Source organism: Erpetoichthys calabaricus, chromosome 11 (assembly GCF_900747795.2).
Source record: "Erpetoichthys calabaricus chromosome 11, fErpCal1.3, whole genome shotgun sequence".
In the NCBI taxonomy this organism is placed as follows: Eukaryota; Metazoa; Chordata; class Cladistia; order Polypteriformes; family Polypteridae; genus Erpetoichthys; species Erpetoichthys calabaricus.
Genome location: NC_041404.2, coordinates 96,667,419 through 96,682,779, shown reverse-complemented (window position 1 = coordinate 96,682,779; position 15,361 = coordinate 96,667,419). Strand labels below are relative to the sequence as shown.

The window sequence follows — 15,361 nt, the reverse complement described above, 5'->3', positions numbered from 1 at the left end:
GTGACGGATGCATTCAAGTTGGACGTGGGATTACATCAGGGATCGACTCTGAGCCCTTTATTTGCAATGGTGATGGACAGGTTGACAGACAAGATTAGACAGGAGTCCCCGTGGACTGATGTTTGCTGATGACATTGTGATCTGTAGCGATAATAGGGAGCAGGTTGAGGTGACCTTGGAGAGGTGGAGATATGCTTTAGAGAGGAGAGGAATGAAGGGCAGTAGGAGGAACAAGACCGAATACATGTGTGTAAATGAAGGGGAGGTCAGTGGAATGGTGAGGATGCAGGGAGTAGTTGGCGAAGGTGGATGAGTATAAATACTTGGGATCAACAGTACAGAGTAATGGGGATTGTGGAAGAGAGGTGAAAGAGTGCAGGCAGGGTGGAATGGGTGGAGAAGAGTGTCAGGAGTAATTTGTAATAGACGGGTATCCGCAAGAGTGAAAGGGAAGGTCTACAGAACGGTAGTGAGACCAGCTATGTTATATGGGTTGGAGATGGTGGCACTGACCAGAAAGCAGGAGACAGAGCTGGAGGTAGCAGAGTTAAAGATGCTAAGATTTGCACTGGGTGTGACGAGGATGGATAGGATTAGAAATGAGTACATTAGAGGATCAGCTCAAGTTGGACGGTTAGGAGACTGTCGGAGAGGTGAGATTGCGTTGGTTTGGACATGTGCAGAGGAGAGATGCTGGGTATACTGGGAGAAGGATGCTAAGGATAGAGCTGCCAGGGAAGAGGAAAAGGGTAAGGCCTAAGCAAAGGTTTATGGATGTGGTGAGAGAGGACATACAGGTGATGGGTGTAACAGAACAAGATGCAGAGAACAGAAACATATGGAAGATGATCTGCTGTGGCAACCCCTAATGGGAGCAGCCGAAAGAATATCAATTTACCAGTAATCCAGTTGTCCAATTAATCAGTAATTCTTCAGTGTAATGGAAATGTACAGTACAGATCTCTGCGGTTTTTTTTTTGTTTTTTTTTTTTTACATTTGTTGGATTATGTTCACTCTCTGTCATGCAGATTGGCCAGCCTTCCCTTAAATTTTGCCTCAATGTATTTTTGGGATTCTGAACAGTCAGTTTTTTTTTGTATATTTTTTGGGTGAGGTATGACTCTAACAACCTTTAAGTCTGTGCTGATAGTGGATATAATTGACATTTAATATGAGATTAAAATAAACATTCAAACAATTGAAATCCTGTCTAAAAATTTCTTGAGTCAGTATTTATATATGTATGTGTGCATGTGAATTTATGCACGTTTGTGTATACTTCTAAGAAACGCATTGCTGCACCCAATAGGCTTCTTTCTACTGAAGTCTCTCTTTCAGCCTTGAATTTAATGGTTATTTTGTTTCAAATATTCCTTATTTAAGGTGTTGAGGACCAGGACAACTGGCATGGGAAACCTATTCCAAAAGATAAAGTTGATGTTATAATTGCCAACCTGCAATCCAGCATTCAAACAAACAAATCTTTGTCTCCTGAGGAGCCTGTGCAAGATGCTGTAAATATTGAAATTTGTGGACTTTGTATGCCCTCTCCACCCAAATACAGCATAGGAGATAAGGTTAGTCATTTTTTGGTTAACACTTAAAATAATAGGAAAATGTATGTATCATTTATTGTGTAAAGGTTTTTAATTCTTCTTAACCCCAAACTCTGTATTAAGGTTGCAACACGCCGAGCTTATGGAGAGGCTCTGGCTAAGCTTGGGGAAACCAACAGCTGTGTCATTGCTCTGGATGGAGATACTAAAAATTCAACTTTCTCTGAACTCTTCAAGAAAGCCCATCCTGAACGTTTTATTGAATGCTTCATTGCTGAGCAGAATATGGTTTGTGTTTTGGATTTTTTAACCACATGCTTACTCTTCTGGTCAAAAAATGGAGCCTTTGTTCCAAAAGTTTTTGCTTTCGTTTTGTGCAGGTTAGTGTGGCTATAGGCTGTGCTGTACGAAATCGCACAGTAGTCTTTGCCAGCACCTTTGCAGCTTTCTTATCACGTTCTTATGACCATTTACGCATGGGTGCAATTTCCCAATCCAACATCAACCTGTGTGGCTCCCACTGTGGTGTGTCAATTGGTAAGTTAAACAAACATTCTGCATTGTCTTTTACATTTTTCTGTGCTGATATTGCAATATTTTATGTCCCTCTGATTTCACACAATTTATAAAGGAGATTTCTGTTTAGGGTGCTTTTTTAATGTAAGCTTGAATTTAATATTGAGTCCTATTGGAAAAACCTCAAACCAGTCTCTGTTCCTATAGGGTTTAAATAAGTAAATCTGTGGTAATATTTTGAAATCTATAAACCATTTCATAATCTTGGCTAAAACAAGGGAAGCCATAAGCTGCCCTAGGCAAGGTAATCGTGTATGTGGACATTTAACTTTTTTTTTTTTTTTTTTAAATCAAAGTTTTTAGCCCCAACTGTCTTGTTTGGGACCTGGAAGAAAAACCCATACAGTTCAAGGGAAGCATACATGAATCCAAATCCAGTGTGACATAGTGTACATAGTGTAGAAAAGTACTGGCCTCAATTTTTGGATTCTTTGGCACCAGCTTCCTGTAGCATTAATCATACTAGCTCTGGTCACAATCTGTATAGGCAGATTATACACTTTTCATCAAATGTTCTAGTCACTTTGGTTGTTCAGACGAGATCTTTTATCACCCTCCATTGGTTGTAATGTGCTTTTTAAAACTTTCACAACCATTATGAGGTCAGAATCCTTGCATATTTCTCATCTTGTATACTAACCTTGTTTGTGAACTTATAAAATTGGAAAGACCTAATGCTTCCTAGACAAGTGACCTAATTTTTATCAAGGACTAGAAATTGGACAACTTTTTTTTTTCTCTTGCTCAAGGGCTCTATTTTCTAGATTCCCACGTGTTGGGCCATTCCGTGATAAGTTGGTGAGTAAACAGCAGAAAGTTGTGCCTGTGTTGCAGTTGAACCTCCTCTCATCTGCTGAGTAACCAAGTTACTGAACTCTTTTATACATACTAATAGCATGATCAATATAAGGGTATTTTAAAATCATGTCATATTATGAACACAAATTTAATAACACAATTTTTTAGTAAATTTGTTGCATACTGTATCCGTAAGTAAATTAACACAATGTTATTTAATGGAATTTTTAAAAAATATCGGGATTGTATAGTGTAATCCTAACCAATACTTGAAGCTACCATGATACAAGAATACACCTGCTTGGAGCACACTACAATATCATATTTTAAACTTACAGATGCCATTACATACAGCCCTGGCCAAAAGTTTTGAGAGTGACACAAATGTTAATTTTCAGTTTGCTGCCTCAGTTTTTATGATGGCAATTTTCATATACTCCAGAATGTTACGAAGAGTGATCAGATGAATTGCAATTAATTGCAAAGTCCCTTTTTGCCATGAAAATGAACTTAATCCCAAAAAACGCATTTTCACTACGTTTCAGCCCTGCCACAAAAGGACCTGCTGACATCATTTCAGTTATCCTCTTGTTAACACAGATGAGTGTTGACGTGGACAAGGCTGGAGATCACTCTGTCATGCTGATTGAGTGAGAATAGAGAGGTTCAATTGTTGTTGTGAAGAAGGCTTCAGGGCACCCAAGAAAGTCCAGCAAGCGCCAAGACTGTCTCCTAAGGTTGATTCAGCTGCGGGATCGGGTCCACCACCAGTGCAGAGCTTGCTCAGGAATGGCAGCAGGCAGGTGTGAGTGCCTTTGCACACACGGTGTGGTATAGACTTTTGGAGGATGACCTAATGTCAAGAAGGGCAGCAAAGAAGCCACTTCTCCAAGAAAAACATCTGGGACAGGCTGATATTCTGCAAAAGGTACAGGGATTTGACTGCGGAGGACTGGGGTAAAGTCATTTTCTCTGATTTCCCTTTCCGATTGATTGGGGAATCCAGAAAAAAGATTGGACTGATGGTAGCGCTCACCTTTTTTCCCTCTGGACAGTGTCATGCCAACAATAAAGCATCTTGAGACCTTTCATGTTGGGATGGGGATGTTGCTTCTCAGCCAAGGGAGTGGGCTCACTCAGTTTTGCCTAAGAACACAGCCATGAATAAAGAATGGTACCAAACCATCCTCCGAGAGCAACTTCTCTAACCATCCATGAACAGTTTGACAGACAATGCCCTTTCCAGCTTGATGGAGCACCATACCATAAAGCAAAAGTGATTAATAATAATAATAATAATAATTCTTTGCATTTTGGCTTGGGGAACAAAATATCAAAATTTTGGGTCCACAGCCAGGAAATTCTCCAGACCATAATCCCATTGAGAACTTTGTGGTCAATCCTCAAGAGGCAGGTGGACAAACAGAAACCCACAAACTCAAAACATTGATTATGCAAGAATGGGCTGCCATCATTCAGGATTTGGCACAGAAGTTGATTAACAACATGCCAGGGTGTATTGCAGAGGACTTGAAAAAGAAGGGCTAACACTGCAGATACTCTTTGTATAAACTTAATGTAATTGTCAATAAAAGCTTTTGAAACTTGAAATGCTTGTAATCATTCTTCAGTATACCATATAAACATCTGGCAAAAAGATATAGAAACACCTGAAGCAGCAAAGTTTGTGGGAAACCAATACTTGTCATTCTCAAAACTTTTGGCCACAACTGTATATTGAAAACTGTCAAAATGTTACTATTTTTGTATTAGACATTTTTGTGTATTTAAATAAATAAATATATATACAGTATACAAGTGTGAGAGAGATACCTATCAGGTGCAAGGTAAAATCTTAATCCAAATTATAGCAATCATGTGGATTTGCTGGATCTTTGGTTTCTAGCACATCAATCCTGTATAATTTGTTACTGCATTGCATGTATGTTTGTTTTTTTCTGCGAAGATTAATTATGGTTTGAGGTGCTGTTACTGTGTGTTTTTTTTTAAATGCATGTTTTTCAAATATAGGTTTTTTATATACTGTAATGAAAAGCTCTGTAAAGGCGGTGAAAACTATACTGGATAATAGAATTAAGATATTCACTCTAAATCTGTCAAATGTCTTCAACTGATGTATAGACCAAATCCTATTGATGTCACATATGATTATAGTATATGACCTTGTTGACTTTTTTTTTTATTACACTGTTGAGATAATATACAGGAAAAAGACACTTCCCACTCATAAGTTTGTGCTCAGATTACTTCTAAACATGAAATTGTTTAGATACTGCTTTTAATTCTAAGATAATAATGTTTGGAGCAATAATTATGGTGAAGTTTACAATTTTATGTAATCTTGATAGTCTTGGACTTCATTTGTGTTTTTTTTTTTTTTTTTTTTTTTTTTGTAATAATTTAGGGGACATTAATCAAAATGCAATTGAAATGCCTAATGAAATATCAAGGAATTGTAAACCAGTTTTGTATAGTTAGAATATAAGTTGTCCAGTATATAGACCTCCTTTAGTTTTAAATCTAGCAGTTCAGTATTGGGTACATTTGTGATTATAAGGTGTTTTGATTGTAAGGAGAATATCTGCAAATTATGAAACACTTAATTTATTGCCTCCTTGATCTAGAGCTGCAAAAACATCTCTAATCATAAATTTAAGAAGAAATAAAAATATCAATTCTAAATCGGGCATGGAAATTTTTTTGAGATCAGAAATCTTGAACACATGCTTAAAGTGTTACATGACTTTAATGTACTTATTATATCAAGCAGCAGTTAAATGGACTAACATATAGTTTTTTATAAGTGAGGGTATGGCAGAATTACTCACTGGTAGTGGCAGCAGTACAGGAAAGAGTACAGACTGAAAGGATGAAGTAGGAAATGGTGGCTGTGAATAAAGAATTGGTAAATGTGTAACACATGAAATTGCTAGTTTCAAAGGTAGCCTGGCTTCAGATTATTATCTTCTTTCAAAAGGGAGATTTTTGGTCTTGGAGTGATCGTGGGGTAAACAATTTTACATATTTGCATTATGTCAGATCAAGCCTTTACGAAAAGGGATGCTGACTGGCTTGCAACATAGTTCACTGTAGAAATTTTAGGTATGGGTTGTGTGGTCATGTTCTCCTTTTTGTTTTAAGACCACTGTCTTTCATTTACTTTTAAGCCTTTAAAGAAATCTTATTTACATAATCCATTGCATGGGTTTTCCTCAAACACCACCTTTTAACAAATTTGCCAAGGTGTGATCCATGTAATGTAATACTGTAATTGTTTTTATTTGTGCTTTTCTATTCACATTGCCGGATTTTTCAGCATGTGGGGATAGGCATGCAGTGTGTTAACTTTGTGCAGTTCTGCATTTGAAGTAACTTGTAATCAGGGTTTGTCTTCAATTCCCCACCTTTTTTTAAATTATAGGGGAGGATGGTCCTTCACAAATGGCCCTTGAAGACCTGGCAATGTTCCGTGCAATTCCCACCTGTACTGTTTTTTATCCCAGTGATGGTGTGTCTACAGAGAAGGCTGTGGAGCTGGCTGCCAACACTAAAGTAAGAAAATATATACTAAAAACAATGTAGTATAACAAGAATGCTAATGAATTTACCAAAACCAACTGAATTAGCAGATCTGTCTTTAATGGTCTGTATAACTATACTTGAGAAGGCAAATGATGAATTTTTTGTAAGAGTTTTGAGAAGCTGTATACTTGCGTTGCTTCAATAAGGTGCATTTGAGGACACTTTTCCACTCCAATAGTCATTTCACTTTTAAAAGACAAGCATTTTTGTGTGATACAGTTCATGAAGAGCATTAAAAAGTATATATTTACAGTAGATGAAAGGTGTATTTTATCTTTCTTTTAAATGTTCCATCACATATTTTAACATTTTTAATTAAGCCTTTTTGTGATTCCAAGTGCTCTGTGAGTTGAAAAACTCTTAACCGCTATTTAAATTTTCTTTTTAGCTTTGATCATTATATATTATACTGTTTTTTGAAGTTGTTACAAATATAAGCATGACTTGAAGCTACATCTGAGTCCACTCTTTATATGCCTTTGTTTATAGGGCATCTGCTTCATCCGTACCAGTCGGCCAGACACTTCTGTTATATATTCTTCAGATGAAAAATTTGAAGTGGGAGTAGCTAAGGTAGAGGAGGAAGTATAATTTCAAATATTTTTCTGGAATTGCATAACATACCTTTTTGTAAAATGATTTATTAATAATTGCTAATTTTCTGTGTTCTTGCTTGGTTTTTTTCCTTTTTAAATAGGTGGTCCGCGAAAGCAACAATGACAAAGTTACAGTAATAGGTGCAGGAGTCACCCTGCATGAAGCTCTTGATGCTGCAGCTCAACTTTGTGAGCAAGGTAATTTTAACTTAAAATAAGTCCATTTATGTCATCATCTTTAAATGAGTATTTTCTTAAGTTTAAACTGTGCAGCAAGCTTTTTATGATAGTGAACTTGAAAGTCTTTTGACTTCTCATGTAGTGGCACACATTTCTGTCTTTGAAGGATATTTCTGGTTTTGTTCAATTCTTCAGTTGCTTCATAATTGGTGTATTTTCATTTTTCAACTTTATTTACAAAAGACCAACAACTTGCAGTATGTGGCTAAATATTAAGTGTGTGTGTGTATATATGTGTGTGTGTGTGTGTGGTATATGTATGTATGTATGTATATGTATATGTATGTATGTATATGTATGTATGTATGTATGTATATATGTATGTATGTATGTGTATATATATATATATATATATATATATATATATATATATATATATATATATATATATAATATATACGTGTGTGTGTATATATAATATAGCTTAAACTGAACACTCCATTATTGACACTTTCCCTACTTAATATTACTTCACTAAAATGAAATGTAATAAAGCCGGAAGTGAGCGATGGTGTGCTTTGTCTGCCGCTGCTTGCTGACACTGTTTTATCAATTTTTCTTTGGTTTTTGTCCTTTGTTCCGGATTTTATACCTGGTACAGGATCTTCCTTCACCTTTTGCTTTGGATTATAATTTAGTACTATGCATTCCTGTCCTTGCTGTTCCTAACTCTTGACGTAAGCCCCCGTTGAACTGTGCCAAGCAGGCAAGAATCTGTGTCGGTAGATGGAAAATGTCTCTGATGGTCTGCTTTGGTATTTAGCATTGATGAATAGGGTGGAAACTGCCTCTTATCAAATGCTGAATCTGTGCAGTAAATGCCAGTGGTGACAGTCTTCAGATAACACATTAGCCAGTACAGCACCAAGTGGATAAACATGGGTTATAAAGGCTGTATATCTGGCATCTGCTTGGATGACCATTTTTGTAAATCAATCATGGTAAACTCTGATTGGCTATTACAAATCATCCTCTCTACAATGTTACCTACTATTGCTAGATTCTCTTTTAGGGCGGATGTCGACTTTTGTCAACATTATGGGTTGAGGGTGCATGTCGATAAAAGTTGACATCCAGGGGTAGGGGGCGACAATCAGCTGTTAATGGAGACAAAACTCACTGTTGCGTCACAGGCATTCCCTCTCTGCTCGGAGGATTGTTACTTGACTCAGCATCTAATCCTTGCATGTGCATGAGTTACGAAATATAAACAAATGTAAACAAAGGCAAGATAGCTTCGACATCTCACAAGGGAGCGAATAGAGTGCCGAAAAGGAAATACTCGGCAGACGATGTTTTGCACACTATCGCCGAGTTGGACTCTGATTTTTCAGAATCTGATTTTGTTGACGGTGATCAGGAGAATCGAGCAAGAGAGTGAGGAACTGCCACCAGCTGATTGGACACCAGCTGATGCCGCCCCAGCTGATCAGCTGCCAGCTTAGCGCATTTGCGCAGCTGATGTACCTACTGCAAGGTTTGTGTAGGAGGAATACCCAGACATTGATCCGTGGGAGCCAAACTGGCTACCGGACTTCACAAAACAGCATGGCTTGCTGTTGGATTACCAGCTGTTGGACTACTTTCAGGTTGCTCTCTCCTGATGCTGCTTTTCAGCTACTGTCAGATGAGACAAACGGGTATGCAGAGTAATTTTTTGAATCGCGGGCTGCTCTTGCACCGCATTCAAAGTGGAAACCCATAACAAAAGACAAGATGAAGGGCTTTGTGGCATTACAAATAGAGATGGGACCAAACTGGTGATATAACTTCAGGGAGCATTGGTCCAAACATGCTTTGTCTCCTGGTGACTTTGGACAGGTTATGCCGCATGATAGGTATGTGCTGCTGCAAAGTTTTATTCACTTCTGTGATAACCAGAAGCAAATCCCAAGGGGTGAGCCAGGCTATAACCCCATGTATAAAGTTCAGCCCCTGCTTGACATTGTGGAACCAACAGATAAACAGTTTTATCAGCCTGGCCGTGATTTGTGTGTGCATAAATCTATGATAAAGTAAAAGGGACGCCTTTTTTTTTTTTTTTTTTTTTTCTGACAATAAATTCCAGACAAGCCCACAAAGTATGGCATAAAAGATTTTGTACTGGCAGAAGCAAACACTGGTTTCTGCCTGAAAGTAATTACATACAGTACACTCTCAAAATTCGCGGGGGTTATGTTCCTAGAGCACCCGCAAATTGTGAAAAACCGCAAATTTTGGATGTGGTAAAAAAAAAAAAATGCCTATTTTCATAGTTTTAACCCTAAATATGCCCCCAAAACACTTTAATTTAATTTCAAACTCAGCTTAATACATTACCTAAAAATAAAGAATATAAAGGTAAACCTGTATACTGTACTGCTATGTCTCCTGCAGTGCAAGAATGTAAAATACTGATGTTACCGCTATATGTACTGTAATTCATGCAAGCGCGTTTTCATTGCCAGAAGCCTTAAATGGTGCAGCTCGTTTCAGCGGCATCTTGGGGCTTTAACCCTTAACCCCCAAGTATGTGGCAGTTTAATGCATCCCTGGATGCCAAATACTTTTTTGCTGCACTTTAAGTAAACATTACAATTAAAATTGAAATTTTAATGGAACACTTTTTTCATGCAAAGACCATCACAATTACTGCAACACTGATCACTGCTAATGAACAGTAAAAAAAACTATTTTAAAAGAACTACTGGAACAATATGTACAAAGTGTAACGGAGGCCATGGATGTAAATCACTGAGCGAACTGCACTTGAAACGGCTGCACGCAAGCACACAGAGGTAAGCGCTGACGCTGGCATGCTAGTCTTAGTGCGGCTGAAGCAGGGTGTCACGCTTGTCACAGAAACACAGGATATTGTAGAGACAGGAACTTCTATTTAAACATTTCAAACAAACATGTCTCTTTCAGAAGTAAACAAGCTCAGTATGCAGTTAGTTATCGATTTTAAACAATAGACAAACATCATAGGAGAACACAACCCCAACTGTAGCATAGCATTTCTGGGGGAGGAGAGATAAACAAAGCAATCCGCCAAAAAGGACAGGCTTTTAAGTAAACAGAAAACACAGCTGGAGATTTATCACAGTCAGTCAGCAGCAAGGAGAAATGAAGGACGCTTTATCGATCCGGTGCCACCAAGATTCACACCGTCGACCGGTGATTTATTTATTTTTATGGTGGAGATTCCAGGGACGCACCCAGCCAACCAGCACACAAACAGACAAAAACAAAGCAAACCGGTAATCAAACAGCAAATAAAGAATGTAATGAAAACGAATGAAATAAGAAAATGATACCACCCCTGTTCCCTTACACCGATTTTCACATTAAATACAACAAAGCACACACACACACAGTAAATCATGAAAAACGGCAATGGATGAAATGTAATGATGAAAATAGATAGTCCAGAGATCCGCACGTTGAATGGGAATGTAAAGGTAGTCCTACCTGTAGTTCCTGAAATGAAGACGGGTGGACAGGTTCAAGAGCGCTCCTTTTCTTTGCAGGATGGCCATGAATCCACTTAGTCTTCATGTACGCAAGCAGACAATCCAGACACAAGAAACACATCCTAATTCGCAAACCTGCTTGGAGCAGGTTTGTTCTACGTAAACAAGGATTAGTTTACACACGTGATCAGTGATGGTGCGTGGAAGTCATCCATCCAGTCATGGCTTCACCGTTCATGAATGAGTGACCAATTGATATTGGTGCGCAAATTATAAGAAGAGAATTTCATATAGAGAGGGTTTTCCGCTATTGGCAAGATCCTTTATTGCTCCCGGAGGAAATTCTTTTTGAAAGATACCACTTTAGCCAAGAGGGAATATTGTACCTCAAAGATTTATTAGCACCTTATATTCGAAGTCAAACTAGGCGAAGTCGGGCTCTCACAACCACACACAGTATGCATTGCTTTGAGGTTTTTTACAAGCGGCACTTTTTTTTATATACTGTAGGCGATGTGGAAAATCTTACTAAAAGTGCATTTTGCCAGGCAATTCGTAAAGTCTGTTTGGCTCTGAAATATTTCCTTTGATTTTTCATAGTGTTTCCTGGACACCTGCGTGTGCAGACAATAAAAGAGGCATTTCATGCCATTGCAGGTAGGTAATACACAGGCTAAAACACCCACAGTTCCATGAAGAATCTCAATCAGCCTAACATTATCATTACCAGGATTTCCAAATGTGATTGGGGCACATGGGACTGATCAGAGTGGAGTTAGATCAAACATTTGGAAAATGTACCTCTCCTCCTGATGATGAATAATCAGACAGTGTCTTCATGAAATATTTGACCTTCGTCAATATCTCGTTGGTCAGACACAGGTTCAAGGGATATTACATTCCCTACAACTGACCCAACAAAAAAGAGGGCTATATGGAACATACCTATGTCGCACATGGAGGACAAATATATGCAATGACCATTCTTTACCTGAAATGAAGTGACCACTGCATCCTGCCATTGGTTCTGAGGAGGAGCTTCCCCCTGGAATGCCCTCAGAAACAGGGCGATGGGCATTTTGCTGGAGAGCCAACTCTTCTGCAGGGGTTAGGTCTGGACCGCGTGGACCTCCACCTGTTTTTTGCTTGTCTGCCTTCTTATTAGCTTTAAAATTAATGTTTTTTATATTATATATGATTACAGTAATCCCTCTCTATATCGCGCTTCGCCTTTCGCGGCTTCACTCCATCGCGGATTTTATATGTAAGCATATTTAAATATATATCGCGGATTTTTCGCTGCTTCGTGGGTTTCTGCGGACAATGGGTCTTTTAATTTCTGGTACATGCTTCCTCAGTTGGTTTGCCCAGTTGATTTCATACAAGGGACGCTATTGGCAGATGGCTGAGAAGCTACCCAACTTACTTTTCTCTCTCTCTGTCTTGCGCTGACTTTCTCTGATCCTGACGTAGGGGGATTGAGCAGGGGGGCTGTTCGCACACCTAGACAATACGGACGCTCGTCTAAAAATGCTGAAAGATTATCTTCACGTTGCTACCTTCTGTGCAGCTGCTTCCTGAAGCGACATGCTGCACAGTGCTTCGCATACTTAAAAGCTCGAAGGGCACGTATTGATTTTTTCTTGTTTGTTTTTCTCTCTCTCTCTCTCTCTCTCTCTGCTCCTGACGGAGGGGGTGTGAGCTGCCGCCTTCAACAGCTTTGTGCCGTGGTGCTTCACATACTTAAAAGAAAAACAGCCCTATTGATCTGTTTGCTTTTCTCTATCTCTGTGACGTGATCTGCTCCTGACAAGCACTCCTTTGAAGAGGAAGATATGTTTGCATTCTTTTAATTGTGAGATGGAACTGTCATCTCTGTCTTGTCATGGAGCACAGTTTAAACTTTTGAAAAAGAGACAAATGTTTGTTTGCAGTGTTTGAATAACGTTCCTGTCTCTCTACAACCTCCTGTGTTTCTGCGCAAATCTGTGACCCAAGCATGACAAATAAAAATAACCATATAAACATATGGTTTCTACTTCGCGGATTTTCTTATTTCGCGGGTGGCTCTGGAACGCAACCCCCGCGATGGAGGAGGGATTACTGTACTGTCTTTCCAAAGTTAGGAGAGACTGGGCAGCCTTTGGTTTCCTGATTGAACTCAAACCATGGCTTTACTGGTCCAAAGGCAAGTTGCTGCTGGGACCAATTTTGCTGGTTCTAGTTTTGGTACAACTGTTGACTATTTTGAGCAGACTGATTTAAAACCTTGCTGCCATTGATTCACTGCACAATTCCTTCTAGTAGGTCCTTGCTGACCACATTTCTAACACTTTTTTTTTTTTTGGCATCACTGTATTTTTACCTTTTTCTACTTTTTGACAGTCCCTGGTGGCACAGAGGTAGTCCCAGAGTAGGGTTTGGAGTTACTTCTTATTAGAGCTTGTGGTTTCTTCTTTTGTATATCAATTCCCCCAGATGCCACTGAGGCAGTTTTTCTTTGAATTTTTTTTCCAGTTTCTTTCCGGTTTCTTTTCATCTTTGTGATACTTCAATCACACTGAATGTTAAACTCTTCCACAGCATATCTTCGTTTGCTTTTGACTGGAATGTGTTAGTTTTTCCAGTATAGTCATTCTAAAATTCTTCTTTTTTTGCTTGAAATGCTCTAATCCATTTCTGTACACCCTCGTATGTTGGGGAGGCTACCGCCATGCTTCAACGTATTGCGTCCCACATGAAACTTTATTGTGCATTTGTCCCTTTTGTTTAGGACTAGCGTCTGACTTTCACCCCTATTGTATTTCTTCAGTGGTTTCAGGGCCTTACAGTCCCAGAGTCCACTTTGTTAAGCAGAGGCAGAAGGATTCTTCAACCCCAACTCCCCTTCACATCTTTCCTATGCTTTTTTCCTCAGTTTTCTCGTGTTTTCATTTTTTCCCTTATGCTCTCTTCCCTTTCTGTTTCTTCATCCTGAGCTACATTTCTTAAAAGTTCCTATTCATTATTCTCTTTTCATCAATATCTGTCCAATTAATGAGATCTTCTCTTGGTATCGGAAGCTTTTTGAATGTCCTGCCCCTTCATTTATTTCTTCTGATCTACACTCCTGCCTAGGGGTGGGCGGTATGACCAAAATTCTATATCACGGTGTTTTTCTAAATTATCCCGGTTTCACGGTATTCAACGGTATTTTTTTCCCCCATGTATGAGTGGATGTTAACCACATTTTCCACTGCAATTACTGGTTAAGAATATCCAGGGGTGGGCAGATGTAGTCCTGGAGGGCCGCAGTGGCTGCAGGTTTTTGTTCCAACCCAGTTGCTTAATAAGAAGCCCTTATTGCTCAAGTAACACTTGTGCTTCACTTTAGTTGTCTCACTCGTTAAGATTTTGAACCCTTATTGCTTATTTTAGTCTTAAACAGCTGTATTCTTGGGTTTTAATTGCTCCTAATTAGCAATACTATGCAAATGACAAAAGAGACCAGCATTTCTCCATTTAGCTTGTTTTCATTTACACCTGTGTGTATTTATCACACACTATTTGGTTTAATTAAATACTTGGAAGGAAAGTGAAGAGAAAAAAGTGAAGCACTGAGAATTACTCATCTGTTTTAGACTTCAAATCATTTGGATGATATCCTTAGAAAGGAAAACAAATCTAGGATATGAGAATGACCTGACATGGCAGAGTTAAACCACGAGCAAGCCATGCAATTAAATAATTGACAAGGATTGTTTTTTAATTAAGCAACTGGGTTGGAACAAAAACCTGCAACCACTGTGGCCCTCCAGGACCGAATCTGCCCACCACTGACCTATTCCACTGTCAAGAGTATTGTACATTGTACAAAAAAAAATATTTTAATGTGCACACAAGTATTAATACAGTTTTGCATTGCCCCATAAAGTGATAGTTTTCAAGGGGGTGGCACTAATGGAGAAGGTATCACATTGCATGACAGATGCAGTCAAAATATAGAACCTTTTTATTGAACAAATTTTGCAAAAACAAACTAATTTTGCCAACATATTTTCAACCATACAAAGAGGCATTTAGACTTAGTAAAATATCCAGAAGTGCTTGTCAAAAATTGTATTGCACCGAATATGTCTTAGAAAAGGAATAAATAGTAAATATTTTTTGTAAACCAACTACACTTTCTGTTAATGTTAACAATCTCTGTCCACTGACACGTTAAAGTGACTTTTTAAACAACTTTATCATCATTAAACTGCATAATATTTAAACTAACTAGCAAAATACCCGCGCTTCGCAGCGGAGAAGTAGTGTGTTAAAGAGGTTATGTAAACATATATACATATATATACATATCTACATATACATACATATACACATCCACATATACATATATATACATATACAAATTTACACATCTACATTATATATATATATATATATATATACATATGTACATATATATACATACTAGCAAAATACCCGCGCTTCGCAGCGGAGAAGTAGTGTGTTAAAGAGGTTATGAAAAAGAAAAGAAAACATTTTAAAAATAACGTA

The 15,361-nt window shown here is 38.3% G+C and overlaps 1 protein-coding gene across 1 annotated transcript in view; it reads left to right on the top strand.

Annotated features, from left to right (window-relative positions):
* LOC114660745 (transketolase-like protein 2) overlaps window positions 1-15,361 on the top strand; it is a 140,638-nt gene that overhangs the window by 96,716 nt on the left and 28,561 nt on the right. The window contains exons 7-12 of the mRNA XM_051933546.1: window positions 1,385-1,578; window positions 1,681-1,845; window positions 1,938-2,094; window positions 6,374-6,504; window positions 7,024-7,107; window positions 7,232-7,328. Of these exons, the coding sequence (XP_051789506.1) occupies window positions 1,385-1,578; window positions 1,681-1,845; window positions 1,938-2,094; window positions 6,374-6,504; window positions 7,024-7,107; window positions 7,232-7,328 (828 nt within the window). The remainder of the gene's footprint in view (window positions 1-1,384; window positions 1,579-1,680; window positions 1,846-1,937; window positions 2,095-6,373; window positions 6,505-7,023; window positions 7,108-7,231; window positions 7,329-15,361) is intronic.